Here is a 21,533-nt window from a genome sequence, read left to right as displayed (position 1 = left end):
AACTTTGTAAACTTTTGACCTCAAAATCCGGTCACACGTTTCAACTAAATAATGCACTCACACATGCGCTTACCTTGCTATGCGTTTGGCTGTGTGTCTGTAGGTATGACAGCAGTTGATTTAGATGTTTTCACATGTGCGATTATGCATGTGTGTTTGGCTCAATGAACATAGCTTTTAGATAGGGAAGCCAGCACTTTGGTAGTAACTTTAATGAAACTAGGTCTTTGTTAACGGTAAATAACTTGCAGGCTTTCACGGTCTTTCAATTTTTAAACATATAGTAGGTCGTATGGAAAAAGGAAAACACCACTTTTAGAGATCAGAGTTAAGTAATACATATTATCTTATGCAGAGTTACATGCTTTCAGCTCTTATGTAGATCAACTGACGTTACGTTAACGACCGAAGTTATGCTTTTCACAATCGGCAGTGAAATTTCAAACTAATCGTATGTACTTAAAATAGCTCTGCATTGCTTGCTTATTTTAATCGGTAGCCCTTGAAATATATGAAATAAGAATTCAAAACCAATATAATAATCATTACAAAGCGAATAAACTCTAAGGTAAAATACTTAGTATCAAGTGTGGATGTCCAAATTTCTTTCGGCATTATTAGACATTCTTGAATAGTAATAGTGATGATTATTTCGTCCCTTTTGGATAATTTTTGGTTCGACTCGGAATTCGGAAAGCGCGTAGTCCTTACTGCGAGTAAAACTATAGAGAAGCTATGGTCAATTGAAAAAGGAAGCAATAAATTGATTTTAGATACCGTTAGCAATCATAACAACAGTTCGAAAACTTTTAGCAATGAAAACTGTTTAGACTAACCAAAATATACTTTTTAATGTTAGTATGAGTTCCTTGGGCATAATTCTCTCCAACACTTGTCTTTCTTCAACGTGCTTAGCACTTAACTTTCCTTTGAAAGTTGAAAAAATTTAGTTAAACCCGGCATTACTGTTATCTTTACTTAACAAACTTAGTAGGGTCCTCTTCTTATATGTCCTTCGCGATAGTGCTGCTTCTTATCCAGCGTTTACAAATTGAGTGTTTTAGCTGGGGAAATTCATGCTCCCGAACATCAACTCATTAAAGAAAATTTTTCTGATTTTTTTAAAAATCCAGGGTTTTTATCCTACTAAAAGCTCAGGATATTAGTGAGGGATGATTCTATAATTTATATGAAAACAACAAAGGTATATTTTGCGAGCTCTTAAAAACTTCTCTGATGCTACTAAATTTTTACTGGGCTATGTCGATGTTGCTTACTACAAATCTACAGCTACCTTCTTTTAATACTTGTATGTTAACATAATTTTCCACAAAACATATTTACAAGTAGATATACATACAGTATGTACTATTATACATATAGTAGTTGACACATGCAAGATGCGCTTGCAATTTAGGGCAGATCTGCGGTTTATAAATATACAAACATACATAAAGATGAAAAGTAAAAACATATTCACGTATATTTGGCAAGCATATGACATTGTAGCGTGTCATGTGAAACGTTTTGACGTAGCCACATGGTCGGAGAACTTTGTGTGTAGGTATGTGTATAGGCATGGATGTGTTTGAGTGTCTGAATGTGCTTGTCTGCGGCATACAGCTAAATTATTTATTTATACTTTTATAGCTATGCGTTGCTTATCGAATACCCACTGGTTGCCACGCTGCACTTTACTACGAGTTTATAAACATGTAAAGGGTGTGTTGATAGGAGTAGCAACTATTTTAAATGTAATATAAGAAGAAATGCCTCGATTTATTCTCATTTTTATATTAGGCTATTGGAATTTAAGTTGGTTAAATTAGAACAAGGTTTTGTAGTATTCTAGGTTAGGTTAACAGTTTCAGGTTTTTTTGTGGTTAATTTAAAAAAGCAGCACCCTGTGGATGTAAATATAAGCACGAAATTTTAGCCAGTTAAAGCTTAAACGTTAGTTGCTTACTGCCATTTTTATTAGCATATTGATATACTTGTATACCCTGAACAGGGTATATTAAGTTTGCAACAAAGTTTGTAACAGCCGAAGGAAAATGTCATACCATAAAATACCTATGTATTTAAATGATTTAAATGTTGATTTAACTTTGTCCGTCTATCTGTCAGCCCTCAGTTTTTGAGACAACAATTTTATATCAATATCAATCAATTTTGCGCACGTCCTTTTCTCTCCAAGAAACTGCTAGTTTGGAAGTACCGTCGATATCGGACCACTTTGGCATATAGCTGCCCTACAAACTGAACGATTGAAATCAAGTGCTTGTATGGAAAACTTTGACGAGTTATCTTTACGAAACTTGTCATGGGTTATTGTCCAAAGTAATGGTGGAATCTTCGAAAAAATTATTCAGATCGGATGACTATAGCATATAACTGCTATATAAACTAATCGATCAAAATCAAGTTCTAGTAAGGCATTTTTTGTGAAGGGTATTATAGCTTCATTGCAACCAAAGTTAACGAACGTTTTTACTTGCGTGAATTTTTTTCGCTCTGTTAGCTAAAAATTTTATTTTAATTTTAAAATTTATTCACAACATTGTTATTTATTGATTCGCACTTCCTATATAAAACATATGTATTATACGTTTATATATTTATGCATGTAGTTATATTTACATCTATATACATTTATACATATACAGTTAGCCACACTAAAGTACCGGAATTTTCACTAACCACATCCATAGGGATATGTAATCAATAACGGTAAAATGGCGCCGTTCGAGTTAACGGTTGTGCATTTGCTGTGCGATTCGGTTCGAATAAGCATGCATACAAAATGAGCATTAGATTCTCTCTTTCAGCAATTTGCACACCAACTCGCCTCTTCAGTGTGGCATGTGGCACAGAGCTATCGCCAAACGCGTTGCAGCGCTTCAATCGCTTTTTCGTTATTTATGTATATATTTTTTAAAATTACCCGAAAATCAAATCAATATTTCGGCTGTGTGCTATTAGCGCTCCATTCTCAATGGTGCAACATAATCATTTAAGCTTATGTTGCTCATAAATTTTTATTGACTCTCGGGTATTTGTTGCATTTGTAGCCACGTATAGCCTGTAAGTATGTATTTAAGTATAATCGGTATACACGAACAATTGATTTATTAATCTATTCAACTGAATAAAATCCTTCATAGCCGCAAATATTAGTTATCCATATATGTACAAATGTATATAAATATATCGATTATGCTGTCATATATCGTTAGTTAGTAAAATTACACCACATTGGCAGGACTTTGCTAAAAGCCAATATTCGGTGGTGGCAACTTGCTGTCAATTATGATTTTGTGTTTACAGGTATTTGTAATGAAAACACGCATGTTTAGATACGTAGAAAACACGTCTCTACAGTAAAATATGTTGACGTTAAAGTTGTTTACTAAAAAACTATGTGGGAAAACTTTAGTTAGGGGGGCAGTTAGAATAAGTATGGTGTGAGTACGTTGGAATGCATACTTTCTACTTAATTTTTAATTCTCTACTTAAATGTTTATTGTGAGAGAGAGAGAGAAAGCAAAGGCCATGGCTTGGTTCTACATGGAACAAATTTGATCTAGCTTGGGCATCGAACCACATAAGGCGAAGTATGGCAGTCGCATCCAATATTATTAAGATATCATTCTTATCAACCGACGTGAATAGTAAAAGGTGAAATGGAAGGACGAAAATTTGGCATGGAGTATATTAGAATTAAAGAAAACTGCCAACCCATTGCATTCATTTTTGGAACCGAATTTATATAAAATTGACGTAAATATGGCATCTTATTTTCAGTTAGCCGTGACATATGTACAAGGAACCGTCATCCGACATCCATACTGTCTCATATTAGGTATATCATGATATGAAGAACAATAGAAAAATTTCGTATACCTTCGAATCAACGTTTCCTTCTAATATGAACGCTGTTTGTAATTAGTTTATTCTCGCTATTTGTTAATGCCTGTCCTCTTCATTGCAAATGAAAGTAAATAGATGACATTAAAAGAGGCATTAACATATGATCAAATTTGACCCGGACTGACGAAAAACCTAAATTTTCACGTTCTTTAATGTAAATCTTTATAATCACTTTCAAAACAAAATATAAGCATCCCTAAGCTTGTTATAAGCCTCGGCTGAGATGGACCTCAGTGACTCGCTAGATTATCAATCATATTCTGCGTCTCCTACGCGACGACGTCGTTTTTGCAAAATATTCTGGTCTTTTGATACGAGTTTAGCATTGACACGCTACATATCCAAAACATTAACAAAAATTTGTTGTGTCGATCCATAAGTGTTGAGATCTTCTACTATCTCTCTAATGGCAAAGCGATGATTTTCAAGCACTGTTTCTTTAACTTTCTCGATGTTATCGTCATTCACAGACGTGGATGGGCGAGTCGCATTAGTCAAGTTTTCGATTACTTCATGACCTTCACTGAAAGCTTTGTGCCGCTCAAGTGCTTGAGTTCGTTACAAAGTAGACTCCTCAAAGCACATCTGCAATATTTTCAATTACTCCTTAGCCCTGATTCCATTTTAAACATAAAATTTCAATATCCAATATTTTTTTCTATGTTAACAATCGTCAGGCAAGAATTTCGCTTCCTAAACAATAAGAAAAATTACCAGAAAAACATATGAACAACTTGATTATTCTCTAAACTGTTTTTTTTTTTTTTTTTTTGTGAAGAATTATTATTGTTATTATAATCATTATCCAAAGGCCAAAATATGCTCTTCCAAGCTCAAGAAATATTTCCCTCGAATATCTATCGCTTGCGGCAGTGACTTTAAAGTAACGCAACTTCCTGGCATCGCAGCTCATGCGTCCTCAGAGTAACCACATTATGTTGTTATTTATTGCATCAATCACAACAACGTGAAACTGACAGGTGTGTGAATTAAAAAAACACCTTTGCGTCGCGGTTGCAACGCCATAATTACTTTGCTTTAAATAAATTTTTTACTTTATTTTTACTTTAATTATTGCAATGAAATTAAAAGCATAAAGCGGAAACGAAAAATAAAACAATAAAAGTACTAATAATGAGTTCACTGCAGTGCAGTCAGCCGCAAGCCCTTTACTACGTTGTAGTGTGGTTCAATGACCCACAGGCCCAGCCAAAGCGGTCTACAGCCACAAAATTTGTTTAATATATGCCGTTATGACTATAACTGTATATGCAAACATTTGTGTTATCACATGTCTAAGCACATATTTACAAAATGCTCGCGCTGCTGCAAATGCAACGGAACGAACAAAAAATTCGAATGAGCAAGATGCTCACAAAGAAATTATATATGGCTTCGTTTTATATTTTTATTGCCGAAAGCTTTTACTTGCGCCGCCTTGCCTATACAAATCCCATTTACTCAAATGGAAGTTGTAAATTTCTATGAGTGTATCTGGGTCCTTCCCCACCTAAACAATTGATTTAAGGGACACAACTAATGTGGAATTATAAAGAAATCGATTTTTGAAATGAATTTGCTTTTTTTCATATTACGATAGGTTATACCATTAGAAATAACATACTAAAATTTAAAATCGGTATTTCAAAAACTTTTTATGTTACATCCTTTTAAAGTGTAGCCGCGCAGCGTTTTTCTCAAAATTACATTTTTCAAATTTGCTGAAGTGATTACTGATTCTGCATATTCTGTATATAATTCCATTTACAATGATCTACCAGCTTTTTGATCTATTCTAAAATCGAATTGAGCCGGTCAAAAACAACTAAAATTTTGGGCAAAATTAAACCAAAATTTTTAAAACGTCACCATTTTATCAATGTTAGTTTTTTTGGAACGTTGGTCATTTATGGACAATTTCTTTTAGTAGAGGTGTTTTTTACGTACGAAGAAGGCCGAAGTCACGCAACAGTGGAGGATATTTTTTTAGTGCCATCGAAGATCGCGTGTAACTCCAAAAATATTTCCATTTTTTCAAAAATTTTCTATGTATTCTTAAATATCTGTGTAAATATATCTTTATAATTTTAAAACAATTGATAAGATACAGTAGTTGTTTTTTATTTCAAAAAAACTTTTTCGTTATTTTAGGCTGTCACACTAGGTGAGCCCCTTATTGTAACATAGTGATACATCTATTTTCCAGGTAATTATCATTGTTTGTTAAATTTCATAAGTTAAGCTTAAGATCTTAAAAATGTTCATATATATTTATTGCACTACAAACTAAAGTTTTGAACTCCATACCAATATCAACACATTGGGAACTAGTTGTGGATCAATTTAAGTGTCCTCAAATTGGACATATGGTATTCTGTACAAATTTCGTTTAACGGCCAAAAGTTGAAAGAGTTAAAATTACAAATAAAAGCTTGCAAGCTAAACATTGCAAAGAATGAATCACACTGAAAACATAAGGCGAGCCGACGAAGCAGATGCCGCTCAGTTTGAGCGCGAATTTTTTACTACTCTTTTTCAAGCTGAAAATTATAATTTGTAGAACGTAATACCTCAAAATTTACTGAGCAATATTTGTACCTTTCAGCTGCTCTATATATTGTTTGTTAGTTCTCAATTGAATTACAGTGTAATGCAAGCTGTATATAAATTAAAACTTATTCAAAATTTGTTTATAGTTTGCACGTCAGACCCAGATTCAGTTTGTGGTTCAATATCAACACATCCTTCGGTTGTTATTTGTATTGGGAATAATTGGAAATCCTTACAAAACATGGAACTACAGAGTGTTTTTCTGTCTCTATATACATGTAAATGAAATCATTACTGGAGCCATTGTTTATTACTACTTGCTTCAAAGTATTTTTTTTAATACTGTTCTATTACTGCAGAAAATACTCCTCAAATAATTTCGAGGAATGCTGCCGAATTGACACTACTTGATTCCATAAAATTCTAGGTCCGCTCCGGTTACGTAGATTCAACTGTCGAAGGAGCTGTAGTACATTTTATTTACTGTTCCACAGGAATCACTTCGAAACCCCTACCTCTTTAATGGGGATATTTCCAAAACTAGAGGCATTCTAAAGCTTTTATTACTACATTTCCGTCCTATGGGGTTACGAGATTAGAGATGAGAATTCTGATACTGTAACAGACAATCGTCCGCAATTTCGGTTTCATAGATTCCGTTTTTGTAGAACCGCCAATTAACAAAAATATGGATAAAATATTGGAAATCGAAGAATCCGACTGTCATGTTAGCACTATTTCGATTGCCCAGCATTTACGCATTGCACAAAAAAACGTTTGGAATCATATAAATAAGGAAAGAAACAGATATTCTGCGAATCGCTGCTGAATCACAATAAAAATCGATACATTTTTGAAATGGATGTATTAAATGCACCCACCTTTCATTTCCAGTAACCATTCCTATGACAAATCGAATTGCGGTGAAACGACGCAAACGATGGCCGATCCAGAATTAACAGGTAGGAAGAATTTGCTAAGTGTTCGGTGGAATTTGTAACGAACAATCTATAGTGAGCACCTTCCCTACGATAAAACTCTAAATTCGGACCTGTACTGTCAACAATTGGACCGCAAGAAGGTAGAAATCACCCAGAAGTGGTCAGCCTTTTAAAATGGGTGTGGAAGTGTTTTCCATTTTTTTTAATATGCCTAATATTTCAAGAACTGTAGATGCTTTTTCACATAATTTTTCGAACTATTTTAAATTCGTTGAAAAAGTTATTTTAAAAAACTTAAGTATGAATTATTATTTAAAGCAATATTGCAATCTCCGAAGAAATTATATAGATTGGATGACTATAGCATATAGCTGTCATATTAACTGAACGATCGGAATCAAGTGCTTGTAAGGAAAACTTTTTATATAACGAGGTATCTACACGAAATTAGGCACGAGTTATTGTTGAAGACGCCAATGTATTCTCCGAAGAAATTGTTCAGAACAGATCACTATATTATATAGCTGCCATACAAATTGAACAATCGGAATCAAATTCTTTTAAATAGCCTTTGTATTTGTGAATAGTATTTCAGATGCGGTGCAACCGAAGTTAATGTTTTTTCTTGTTTTTTATTCTCTTTGTGTACTAAAAGTAATGCCATCCTTATAATTTTATTTCGTATTTAATATTAATTCAACAATGGTATTTCTACAACCGCATCATCTAAACGTATATTAATATATTCATGCAACGTCCGTGACCAAACCCATCATTATGATAAAAATGGCATTCATAGATCTACCCATAATGTGCTTAGAAACAAACAACCACATACAATAACACGCTACTGTGAGTACTTCTCGTTTCACCTTTAATTATGTATTCTCAACATGTATATATCTATATATATACAAATAATGATATCTGCCGTTTGATGTTTACAAACAAATTCATATTAACGATTCCACATTCATGTCCTTTGATTGCTTCCTGTCTACCTTCGGCTAGGTGTGTTTCATGTGAAGCGAACATTAGAAATCAGTTTAACCTTCGCAACTGATCTGATAAGAAACATATGTATGTTTGCTTCGCGCCATTTATTTGTATACACAGCTTTTTATTTCAAATTTATAATAAGTTTTAATTTTTGTTTATTTACATTATTGTCAGCTCTCTTGTACGCACGTGTGTATGTGTGATTTCCCATTAAATATGGTAATTTGTGTCATTCGTCTGGTGTCCTTGATTTTGATGTCATATTTCAAAATGAATGCCTGCATATCTATTGTTATTATGAAGGCGTATACGAACTATGGTGCTGACAGGAAAAAAGGAATATATTTGGAATAAATTTTTAATGAATACCCGTGTACTTGATGGCTCCGACAAAAACGAATATTGCTAGGTATCCAAAGGGTTCAAAAAGGTTGCAATTATTTCGGTTTCTCTACAGTAGCGTCGCAGAGCGACATGACTGTTTTTAGCCTGATAGCTTGAGTGCTATTAGTGCTGACAAAGTTGCCCTCGGATTCGCTTAATAATAGACTCCTGCCGTGTAACCTTAGTACTCAGTCATGTCATCATATCCTTTGAGAATTGTTAAATTTATTTAATAAATTTATTTTTCATATGAATTTTTTATACTATAAGCATTTTAGACTCGGTATCTAAAGATCTTCGAGAGTAACACGTCACATATCTCAAAGAGCAGAAGTGTCGCCGTGAAAGTGGAAAAGAGGGAGACAAACAGAAAAATGTACAAATGGCCAAATTGCAAGTACAGTTCGCTTAACACGCTTGCTAACAAATACTGACCACTTATAGCTTCAGATCTTTAAAACATGAGCTGGTCCGAATCAATCCTGACATAACCATGAAAAATTATATTATCAGGAATCCAGATAGAGCATATTTTTGGTTAGAAAGCATAACATTGTTTTGAACTTAGGACGCCAGAATTTAAATAGCTTTACTGAAAATGAGAACATTTTTCACATCCGAACAAATAAAACGTTGATTTTGAAATTGATTATAAATTGGTATTAAAATTGTGTAAAATTATTGCAGAATCCAAGCAGCAATATAATGGTATTTTTTAACGCGATTGAATATCATTAAGGAGACTGTCCCCACAACATTCGGGTATACGTAACCGGAACTGAACTGGAATCTGCCGAAGGAATTTAGTATTATTTCTAATCCGACAGAGAAAATACAATTTTAAAACTTTTTCGCACTCAATAAAAAACATTGTAAAAATTTAAAAAAAAAAACCAAAAATATTGAACAAAAGAATAACATAAACATTACCAACCGGAACAACAAGAGCTTCTAGGTCATTTCAAAACCAATCGAATACACCAGGAATTTGTAAAGCTTCAAATTATTAGCCAAAACTCTCGAGGCAGTATGCGCCTTCAAATATATATATTTTTGGTATGAAAAGAACTAAATATACAGAAAAGACAACAATAATACAATCATAAAGTTGGCAGTTGTTTAGATTATAGCCAGAAGGCTACGAGAATTTCCTAAACTGTTGTTAAGTTAGCGAGCGCAAGCTGGCTGCCTAACTGTACCAGCAAATAAAAATTTCAGAGGGCACAATCGCCGCTATTTGGTCTGGCACCGAATTACTGGTTGCCGATGGCTGGAAGCTATATGGCGGCATTGGCGCACCAACTTGTCCGGCATGCCATAATCTACGGCAACAAGCAGGAACCCCCGCCCCATTCAGGAACACCAAATGACTCCCCTGATAATTTGCATTGGACACGCAGATATTAATTTCGCCTTTGCCCCTAACATAGGCATTTGCTTTTATTTATATTTACTGTTATTTCGCCGATGTTTGTTGGTTTGTGTGTGTGCGTGTGCTTAAGCGAGTTAATGCAGTTTCATTTACGGTTCTGACTTTGGTTTCGGTTCTATTTTGGTTTTAAATTATATTCTCCTGCTGGCAAAGTTATGCAAAAGCCTTGTTTACATAATATTTATATAAATACTCGTAGATATATTTGTAACTATGTAAACTTTTAAGCGTTATATTAAATAAATAATTATGTATGTATTATACTATTTTGATGCGGGCACTGATCTCCGTTGGAGCACCTTTTTTGGTAAACAAATTAATCTGTTTGCTTAACTCAAGTGTTTATATGGATATGATAAGGTGTTTGTATGTAAATCTGTATGTGTTTTTATTTTGTGTGCATTCTGCATTGTAATTTAATTCATATATCCGGCATTGCACAGCGGTCATTGAAATATTTTTATAACAACTTAGGTAGCATTACCCTCCATCAATAACCATATTCTGCCAAACATAGCTCAGATATTATTTCCGGGAATAATTTAGTAAATATTGACAGTGGAGGACAGAAAAAGAAACAACTTTAGAAGTAAATTTTTTAGACTTTAGTTTTGTTATTTTTTTCGGAGGTGATTTTTTGCCTAATCTGGATACGGTTCACCCGAGGTCACTGTCCGCCATATGGTATAATAGCTTTAGAGTTTGATATGTCTCTGACTAATAACTGATTTTCAAGTTTTTGATTCTTAAAATATGATATTTGTCTCCGACCATCGACATTTAGGCCATCAACACCAATTACTCATCTTCGAAAACTGACTTCATGACTTAAACTGAGGTTTTAATACTAAAATTTATTGAGCAATGGGGTCTGGTATCACTCTTTGATTCGAATTTCACCAGCTTTATATTTATAAGACAAAAGTAGAAAAAAAACTTCGTGAAAAAAAGTTAAACGAGTAAAGATATGATCATATCAGCAGCGGATCCAGGACTTCGGAAAGACGTGTAGTTTTAAAAAATGTTAATGAAAATAGTGACTAATATTATTATCTTATTATAAAAAAAAAGGGAAATTACAAATTTTTCAGATGATGCTCTGAATGAATTTAAAGTAATGCGGGAGGTTGCAGAATTAAACTTTCGCATAATTTATGAAAAAATCATTACTATATATCCAGATGCAAACTCAAGACATTCAAACCACCCAAATCACTGATTCATACAGCGTATAAATAACTAAAGTCAATTCCAAAATATCGATACTTTTAGCAAAAATCCACTTTCTTTAATGACATATTTGCGAATTATTCAAATCCAGTGATGTACGGTATATTTCAGCTATTCATTAATTAATTCTTAAGAGAAAAATATATACATCGGAAAATTTATTTAAAATTATCGTCTAACTTTTCTCGATAAAAAATTGTATGAACTAAATAAAGCGAAATAATACAAGTATTCTATCGATTTGCTTTGGGGCTCTTAATATTTATTTTGCTCACCATTTCCTATATTCGGTGAAACAATATTATTATGAAAGCTTTCTTTTTTTTGACAGCTTTTCTCTAATTTACTTCATGCTGTTTATTGAGCTTTCACCTGAGCAAGCTTTACGGAAAGCTTTTCACGATAAACGGTATGTTTGCTTGTTTTTAAACAAAACTAAACTAGTTTTAGGAGTTATGAATTTAAAAAAAAGTCGCAGCAACCCTCTTTTAAAGCTAAGTAGAGATCATATTATTTATCAGACACATTGTGATCTCTACAACTACTTAAAACGCACATTTTTATAAAATTTTCTAGTAAAATCACGCTTTATTGCACGAGTTCGATTTAAGAAGATCACAAATATTTATATTGCACAGTTTTAACCAATAAAGAGTTACTGCTAATTAACAGTTACTTTCCATAAATATCAATGACGAAATTATAGCCACGCCACCATTGACTAGTAAAATGTAATTTCACGAAATTGAAGCCTGGACCACCGCTCGTAAGCGTTGCAAAGCCACCATTGCCATTTATATACTGATCCTTCACTTCGATGCTTGTAATAATCGCTGGATAGGGTACATTCTAAAGCCGAAAGAAGTAAAATATTAATATTCATTACACAATGTTTACTTTTTCTCGTATTTCTAGCACAACACGCACCCGCTGATCGAACATATAGTCACCGGACTTCTTGCGCATAAATCCAGATTTAGAGAAGACTACTTCGCGAACCAAATGACGATCGCCTGGCAGTCGTGTGCCCAGGATAAGATTGTGACTCGCCGTTTGATTGGCTGCTACCACAAGTGCAAATAGTGCGATGAACACGAAGGTGAATGCAAATTTCATTTTGTTAGTTAGTTACTAGCGCTTAAGATTAAGATGTAAGAAATACTGCTCTCGAAACAATTTAAGCTAATGCTACGGTATTTAATTTCAAACTGATCGCAAAAGTTTAAATTCGCTTAACTTCACTAGCATTGAACCAAATACAAACAAGCAAACATACAGACTTGCGTACGATCTTATGTTTATCGAGATAAGCTACTTCAACTTCCAGATAGTTCTTATCTTGTATGCAAAGCACTTGTTTAAATAAATGTCATACATGAATGTAGTTAAGCATATGACATGTATACTTCAGTATATATTTTTATTTATGAGCAACGGAGGCATTTTGTGCATTAACTACTTAATTTTGCTCACTTATTTTCATATGATAACTGTTGTGGCTCAACCGCAAATAGTCATACCGCTGCTGTTTAAATACTTTTGTTTTATAACAGGAAGTGCATTTGCGCAAATACACACAATTATTCTTTATTACCGAAAGTGACTCATTTTATTTGGGTTATATTTCGCAATGATATCACTCTTATATGCAGAAATTTCTAAAAAAGTATAAAGAATTCTAATTGCTTATGTCTATCAAATAGATAGCTGGTTGTATGTTACTTTTTTAACAAAAACCAATGGTTTCGTAAGAACAGTTGGAAAAAAAGGCATACAAATTATTTTATTTATTTTATTAAAGCATATGCCGGAAGTTCCAAAAAATATGAGCAAGATCTTGCTTGCTTAGAAAAGACAGCATTATTAATTAGGCTATCGAAACCTTGGTTAATGCTACATCAGGTCAGGAGACTGCTATAGTGTTCCGATCTGAGCAATTTCTTCGGAGATTACACTATTGCCTTAGGTAATAACTCATGCCAAATTTCGTGAAGATATCTCGCCAATGAAGCTGTCCATATAATCCCTGTATTCCGATCGTTCCGTTTTTATGGCAGCTATATGCTATTGTGGTCTGATATCGGCGGTTCCGATAAGATGAATACCTTCTTCTGGAGAAAGAGCATATGAAAGAATTCTGTTCGATATCTCAAAAACGGAGGGAGCAGTTCGCATATATAGAGACAGACAGGCGGATAGACAAACGGACGTGGCTAAATCAACTTAGCTCGTCATATACATATGTATATACTTCATATGGTCACCGGCGTATCCTTCTGCTTCTTACAAACTGCGGAGCAAACCCTGTTCAGGGTATTAAAAAATGTATAATAATGTGAAGAGCCGAGCTCATTTAGGCCAAAATTAAATTTTCCAAGACTGTTTTACATTTATAATTTGAACTAAATTTGTTCTGTGGTCACGCAATTTGCGGTAGAATAAAATTTTTATAGCACTCTATTCTAAGCTATGAGAAAACCAATTCAATATAGGCTGTAATCTGTCCTAACAGATCGCAAAAAAATATGGTTTTTAGTCTCGCAAGAAATGTAAAATTTTGAGAACTGGTAACTCTGTGACAGCACTCTCATTATGCAAGAAAGAGATTTAATTTTTGCTGGGACTAAGAATATTCTCAGGATGTGTTGAGAAATGAACTTACCTACTGAGCGTGTAAATCTACAAAACATTTAATTTTTATTTATTATATACTGCTAAGGACAGAATGGAAGCTTGTATTTTTGTCAGAAGTTTTAAGAAGACGATGAGCTTCCACTATAAGAAACTTTGAGAAAAACCTTTGTTGAAAACAAGCTTTTGTTACATATTATATAATATAAAAATCACTGAATGGGCTAGCTATGCAGTGAAAGCTTTGTAGTCGAAAGGTCAATTTTTAATCACAGCTTCCCAGAATCATTCAAAAATATTAGTTCAGTTATGAATGAGTAATAATACAACCCTAACCTTGCGCCTCCGCTATCAATTGGAAGACAATACTGTGCCTTAATGTTATGGATTGTTGTGTCGCAGATTTCAGGTGAATTAGTTTGGGGATAAATCCATTATTTTTAATATTCAGTAGTTTTTAACTAAAAAAAACTTATTTAATTTCAATTAATGTATAGATATTAATTAATGCACATTTAATACAGCCATAAGCACAGAAAATCTCTAAATATATTAAAAACTACTTACCACATTTTTTATGGACACATATCTGAAAAATAAAAGCAAGCACAATTAGAATTGCAAAAATATTTTAAAGCTTTTCAAAACTTCAATTTTATGCCAATCGAATAAGAAAATATAATATTTTAGAAACGAATGCTGTTATTTTTATATTTTAATTTCGTATGTGGCCATACCATAAAAGAAATAAAAGGAAATTCATAAGCAATAAACATAAAATACTGAGCAATACATCCCTGCAAGCGCTATTTTCTAATATACCAAACATAAAACTTTAAACGAAGTTTACTTTCCCAATACCGACAATATTTCAAATTACCAAAAAAAATTGTATTTTCATTGTGGCATGTAGCATAAACAAAATCATGAGAAAATATGAAGCTTATATGCCTTTCCGACAAACATACAAACAATTTTAAGAGCACAAGTGTGTGTTAACGGTACTTGTGTCGCCCGCACAACTTTTTTAAAACATCGAACGAAGTTTGGGGAACAAGCATTCAATATTAGAAGTAAGAAAAAACAGCATAGCCGCAGGATAATACATATGCTTTACACAACGCTCAAGCACACATACACACATGCATAGATTTACACGCAAAAGCCTTGTAAAATGCGATTTTTGTACAAGCTGGCGCACTTTGCTTTGCATATTTATACGCAATGTGTTCAATATGTTACTGTTAAGTAAATATTACTTGCGAAGATAAAAATATGAAACATGCTCATATACACACGCATACAAATATATTAATACACAGGCATTCGTCTTTATGCGCCACGTCCACTCGAATGTGTAACCAATTGTGCATATCCTGGAGCACTTCCTGTTAGTTGTTTGTGTGTATGTATATATGTACATGTGTAGCGCTTATTGTTACGCCGTTTATTACAAGAATACTTTTTCTTCACACATTTTTTGCTTGCTCTAATATTGCTTTTGTATTTGTGTTGGTGACGTGCACTTATTTCCAATAGCACTTCTATGACTTGAATGAAAAAGCCGCTGGGTAAATAGTCTTTCCATATTTATGTGTATATGTCTTATGTTCATATATTAAGCATTAGATTTTTGGAATTTAGGTTGGGGGCTAATCCGTTTGGCTTTAGAAGCGGTAAATTTCGCATTTCAACTGCGTTAAAGCTCGATTTTGCCATGTCCGTCTGTTGACTCAGCTCTTGAGATATCGATATGAAATTTTGTATACGTCGCTTAATTCTCCAAAATCTGCTCATTTGTCGGAACCGCCGATATCGGACCACCAGGGCACCAAGTTCTTAAATAAAAAACTTTTATATGACAAAATATCTCCACGAAATTCGGCACGGATTCTTGCCAAAAAAACGCAATAAACCCAGAAAAAATTGTTCTGATCGGATTGCTATACCATATAGCTGTCATACAAACTGACCGATCAAAGTCAAGTTTCTGTATGGAACAATTTTTTATTTGAAAAATTATCTTTTTTCGAAATTTGGCATAGATTATTGTCCAAGGCATTGTTACAATCTCCGAACTTATTAATCAGATCGAACCACTATGGCATATAGCGGCGATTCTGACTAACTGATCGATCAATAGTAGGATCAATTACTTTTTATAATCTATAATAATATAAGAAATGCACCTGTGAGGGGTATGATAGATTCGGTGCAGTCAAAGCCATTTTTTATTGTAAACTATCTTTTCATTCAAATAAATAGATATGTTTAATAAAAAACATGATATTAGCTCAAGCTGTTGAAGATTTTTCATTATATATAATATACTTTGGTATTTTTAACTTAAAAGCACACGGCTTATTTTTAAGACTACAGTTTTTTATTATGCAAATACCAAATAAAACAACTGAAACCATTTCCTTCTCAGTTATATTTACTCAATCTGCTTGTGCTGCTATTTTGAAAGCATCAACTATATCGCTGCTGGCTTGTTTATTTATTTTGCAGCCGCATGTGCCGCAGCAGTTGCCTTAAGCCGTAATTGTTTGCTCTAAATGCCTTTCAAACAGCTCTTAATCCACTTAGACACACCTCTGCGCTGGACTGCTGCCATGGCTTGTGCAAGAAGAAATTAACGGGCAAATTCACTGTCAGTGCCAAGAGCGAACGAGTTGTGGGGTAAGTGAGTTTGAAAGTGCTGTTGGGCAGATATCCAAGGAAAGTGTTGTGTTGTGTGAGGAATAATTTTGCGCAAAGAATTGTTAAAATATTTAGAAGCTATACATTGTAAATCTTTTTTACACTTTAAGAGGATTAACTCTTTAGGAGCTCGTTTGTTCTTGCAGAAATTAGAAAGCGGCGAGTCAAATTATTTCTTCAATAAATAAGGAGAATCTAAATTTTTGGAAAAAACGTCACCTGAGAGTCCGGTGTGATGTAATTTTCAAAAGAATCACTGGTAGATAATTTTTAAAAATTCGATATGAAGCAAGTTTTACTGTCACGATTTACGTATTTATAGTTCCTCGCGTAACTTTCTATCGTCCTGGTACCAAATAGTTGAGTCGTCGCTGCAACAAACCATATAGCGCGTGAAACGTTATCAGTCTAAGTCATGTGATTCAACTTCGTAACACAACTGTAATGTTGATTTACGCGTACTGGTGCCTCAGTTTTTGAGATATTGATCTGAAAATTTTCACAAGATTCTTTTTCTTCAAGACGCGGCTTATTTGTCAAAATCACTGGCACTCGTATAGCTGCCCGGAAAACTTTTTATTTGACAAGATATCTTCACGAAAATTAGGATAAATTACTTTCCAAAGCAGCGCTACAATCTCCGAATATTGTGTTCAGATCGAACTAATGTGGCATATATCTGTCATATAAACTATTTGGTTAAAATCAAGCTTTTGTATGCAAATTTTTTTATTTGTGAACCGTATGCATTTCCACAAACTCGCTTATGAAAAAAAACTCAGATCTCCAAAATTTTATATTCGACTCGAGCGTAAAAAAGCACTTAAAAAACATGCAACATTAAATATTTTCAGGGCACTGTTTGAGCACAGTTTTATTCTGATAATTTGATTTGATATGTAAAGTAATAGAATGAGACAGAATTTAAAAGTTTGTTATATGGGAAGCAGGCGTGGTTATTATCCGATTTTACTCATTTTCACAGAATTTGAAAAGGGGATAAAGTGAATTATTTTCAACAAGCTTGGTTGAAATATCTTAAGCAGTTTAAGAGATATGTACATTCAACTATTTAGAGGGTGGAGCTATGCCCACTTTTAAATTACAAGTGTTCCTGGCTATTACGATCTCTCGTACTTTAAAAGTTTTCGTTTAATGGCGTTTTGTGCGCTTGGCAATAGACCGATTCCGCCCAACTGTAACCAACTTCCGTTGTGTGCCAAAGAATATGTGTTTCAAGGCTTATCAAAATATCTAAATTTTTACTCAAGTTTCCGCTAGCACGGACAGACGGACAGACAGATAGTCACCTGGAATTCAACTCGTCTCGTCATTCTGAACATTTATATATATATAACTCGATCTATCTTGATTAGTTTTCGTTGATAAAAACAACCGTGAGTTGAACAAGACTATTATGCTCTGTAGCAGCATGTTACAAGAGTTTAACAATAATTTCAGCGTTCTATACACCCCTTCTTCATACAATCAACCCATACTCTTTCGCCATTGTCATTGACATTGTGTCGTAACTGACGTTGCTTTTTGTTGTTTTTTTTTGTTTGCTTATTTCGTGTTATTTTTTTTTTTTTTGATCATCTGCCAGCATTATGTCACTTTTATTTACGTAGCTAAAATCCTCACACGCCCCCACGAGACTCAGTTCTATGCCTTTCACTCAACATTTGTCATTCAATAGGTTTTTTAGTATTCTGTTTTTAGTTTTTCTCCGACATCAGCACTTACAAGCGACAAGCGCTTGCGATTTTAGTTAATTCATTTTTTATTCTCCTTTCCCACTCACCTCATTACCATTGTTGCTTTGTGCTGTAGCGGCTGTTTCTCGCCTATATGTTGCTTTCCTGTTTGTTTTTATACTCTCGCAACATGTTGCTACAGAGTATAAATGTTTTGTTCACCTAACTGTTGTTTGTATCACCTAAAACTAATCGAGTTAAATATAGGGTTATATATATAAATGATCAGGATGAAGAGACGAGTTGAAATTTGTGACTGTCTGGCCGTCTGTCCGTCCGTCCGTCCGTCTGTGCAATCTGTAACTTGAGTAAAAATTGAGATATCCTTATCAAACTTGGTACAGATATTTTTTAGTAACGTAAAACGGTTGGTTATGCATTTGTAATCGGTCCGCTGCCACGCCCACAAAACGCCATTAATCAAAAACAAAAAAATTGCCCTGAGTAAACTCCACAATAAGATACAAAACTGTTATTTGGTATACAAGATCACATTAGAGAAGGGCATCTGCAGTTTTAAAAAAGGTTTAAAATGGGCGCCCCCTTATAGGTTTAATGTGCATATCTCCTAAGCCGCTAAAGCTATAATAACAAATTCACTGAGAACAAATGTTTTTGGTACCTCTATAAAAACTGGCTGAAATCGGGTGACAACCCCGCCCACTTCCCGTATAACGGTACTGTTAAAAACTACTAAAAGCGCGATAAAGCAAGCACGAAATATGCCAGAGACATTAAATTTTATCTCTGGGATAGTAGGAGATGATTTTATAGGGAACGCGTTCAAAATTAGGCAGTGGGTGTGGCATCGCCCACTTTTAGGTGAAAACCCATATCTTGGGATCTGCTTAACCGATTTCAATCATATTCGGTACATAACCTCATTCTCATATTTCTTGGTAATAGTGCAAAAATCTCAAACGAGTATACCATTTGACTTTGCGAGAGTATAAAATGTTCTGTTACATCCGAACTTAGCCCTTCCTTACTTGTTTATTATCTTATTATTATTTTTTGTATTTTGTTTTTGTTGTTTGTTTATATTTGCTACTTGATCGACTGCTTATTTTTAGCGCGCGTCATGCTGATTATGCAGGAACACGCTTCGTTTCCTTTTAATATTGCCAATTACATCAGATTCCTTTTCGCACTCGTTCTACTTTCCGCCCCCACCTACCGCTTTCATCAGAACAACAAAAATAATGCATTATATTCGCGCTCATTGCTCTTTCTTATTAAACCGCACTACTTACCCTCCCCGTCCTATCACTTTTCACTCAGACACATTCATTGTGTCATCAGCTGCGCCATTCGTTCCATTTTCTTTTCAACTAATTCAAAATTCACGTTTCTCTTTCTGCGAGTATGAGCAGAATACTATTGGTTTTGTTGTTATTGCTTTTATGCTTTGGTTGTTGACAATTTCGCCTACATAATGTCTATACATACGAGTATGTATGTTTGTATGTTGGTAACGCATCTATGGTGCGTAACGGTACGTGAAGGGCAACAGCTGCGCTCGCTTTACATCCCCGAGCACATTTTGCTTGTACATTTGCACGCAGCTGTGTTTTCGTGTACGTGTTGTTGCCGCCAACAAAGCGAAGTGGTGCGTCAATGGTCCTTGACTCAACTCAACTCGACCACTTCACTTTCACTTCTTGCGCTTTACATTTGCTCACTTCACGTTCAGTCCTTGGTGGCCCCAATTCGCCCGTGGCGTCGACAGCTTCGCATCGTTTCGCTTGCATTTATAACGTGTACTAAGGCGACGGCTGAGTGTCGGTGCGTGCGGTGCTCTCTAACGGTGTTGCTTTTATTAGGTCACACAAGGTCAGCTTAACTGGTGCATAGTCACTTCTAATTCCAGCTCTTTTTTAAATTACTCGTAATTGACGTTTTATAGTTAGCAGCTTTCCGCAAAATTTCTATTAAAGTATTAAGCGAGCACAACGCGATGAGCGAGAGAGTGAGTAAGAGAAAGGGTGTGCTTTAGAGCGTGCATGTGTTGCAGTGAAATTTCTAACTGTAACATGTATTTTAATAACTTAAAGTAGTAAAATTTTTATCGCTGTGAAAACATTATAGCGTTATGGAGGACTCCGACTAAACGAAATTATATAAAAAAATATGTTAAGCTAATTGATTTTATGCAAAGAAGAACCGAAGAGCGGTTTATGGTTGGATATTGGGTACCACTTTGGAGACCCTGCTACCAAAGACACTTTTGGCCGATATACGAAACGAGGTTATTGACTTTGTTGCTGCTTGGCTGTGCACGTAGATGCTAACTCTACCAGCTGACGCATTAGAGGCTAACTACGCGGCTTTCCCGATAGCAAAAACCTTGAAGCTTGAAATATACTACAGTGGTCCAGCAGTTTAAATGGCTGTCTTATTCCTAACTCCGAACAGTACAGCTAAGAGAAAAATCCATATTTTAAGCACATTCAGTGGTGGAACCTTTGCCCTTGGGAGAGGAGTTCGTGTCGAAGACTCACGGAACAGTAGGCACATACTGCATTCGTTGATAATGCCACTATTTGGGAGCATATTGTTCTGCCAACCAAGGAATAAGAAGAATTGTAACCTACCCTTTATCAAACATGAGACTCCCGAACAAATGATATCTGCTTTTGATCTACTTGTATGTCGAAGTGCCGTGCTTATTTCGAACTATACCTTCAGGTAGGAAGCTTCTTAGACTAAGAAATGTACAAGTATATCAACCATTGAAGTTATACTTATCGAACCATTAAACTTCACTTAGACTCTTTGAAAAAAATTACATATTTTTACCTCAGTCCGTTACAAAGGCTTATCCAGCTTATAACTTTTTAAGGGCTTAATTACCTAATGGTGTGTTGCTTTTGGCGATTTGTTGAATTTGGGAAGCATACGAAGATTGATTTTAAAGGTTTCGTTTGCTTGCAGCCAACTCTCTTAAGATCTTTATTCGACGGTATTTTTGCAAAA

General features: G+C 34.5%; 2 protein-coding genes across 2 annotated transcripts in view; both read right to left on the bottom strand.

Moving 5' to 3' along the window:
* The window catches only part of Hs3st-A (Heparan sulfate 3-O sulfotransferase-A), a 155,120-nt gene that overhangs the window by 69,506 nt on the left and 64,081 nt on the right, over positions 1-21,533 (bottom strand). The window contains exon 3 of the mRNA XM_014247350.3: positions 14,665-14,686. The gene's annotated coding sequence lies outside the window, so the exon portion shown is untranslated. The remainder of the gene's footprint in view (positions 1-14,664; positions 14,687-21,533) is intronic.
* Positions 12,024-12,682, bottom strand: LOC106627275 (probable salivary secreted peptide). The gene is made up of 2 exons (XM_014247340.3): positions 12,394-12,682; positions 12,024-12,315 (listed from the first exon to the last, which is right to left on the bottom strand). Exons 1-2 carry the CDS (start codon positions 12,580-12,582, stop codon positions 12,139-12,141), a joined length of 366 nt encoding a protein of 121 aa, XP_014102815.2. The 5' UTR covers positions 12,583-12,682; the 3' UTR covers positions 12,024-12,138.

The sequence above is a fragment of the Bactrocera oleae genome, chromosome 4 (assembly GCF_042242935.1).
Source record: "Bactrocera oleae isolate idBacOlea1 chromosome 4, idBacOlea1, whole genome shotgun sequence".
In the NCBI taxonomy this organism is placed as follows: Eukaryota; Metazoa; Arthropoda; class Insecta; order Diptera; family Tephritidae; genus Bactrocera; species Bactrocera oleae.
Note: the sequence above shows the minus strand (reverse complement) of the source record. Positions and strands in the feature narration are given on the sequence as shown.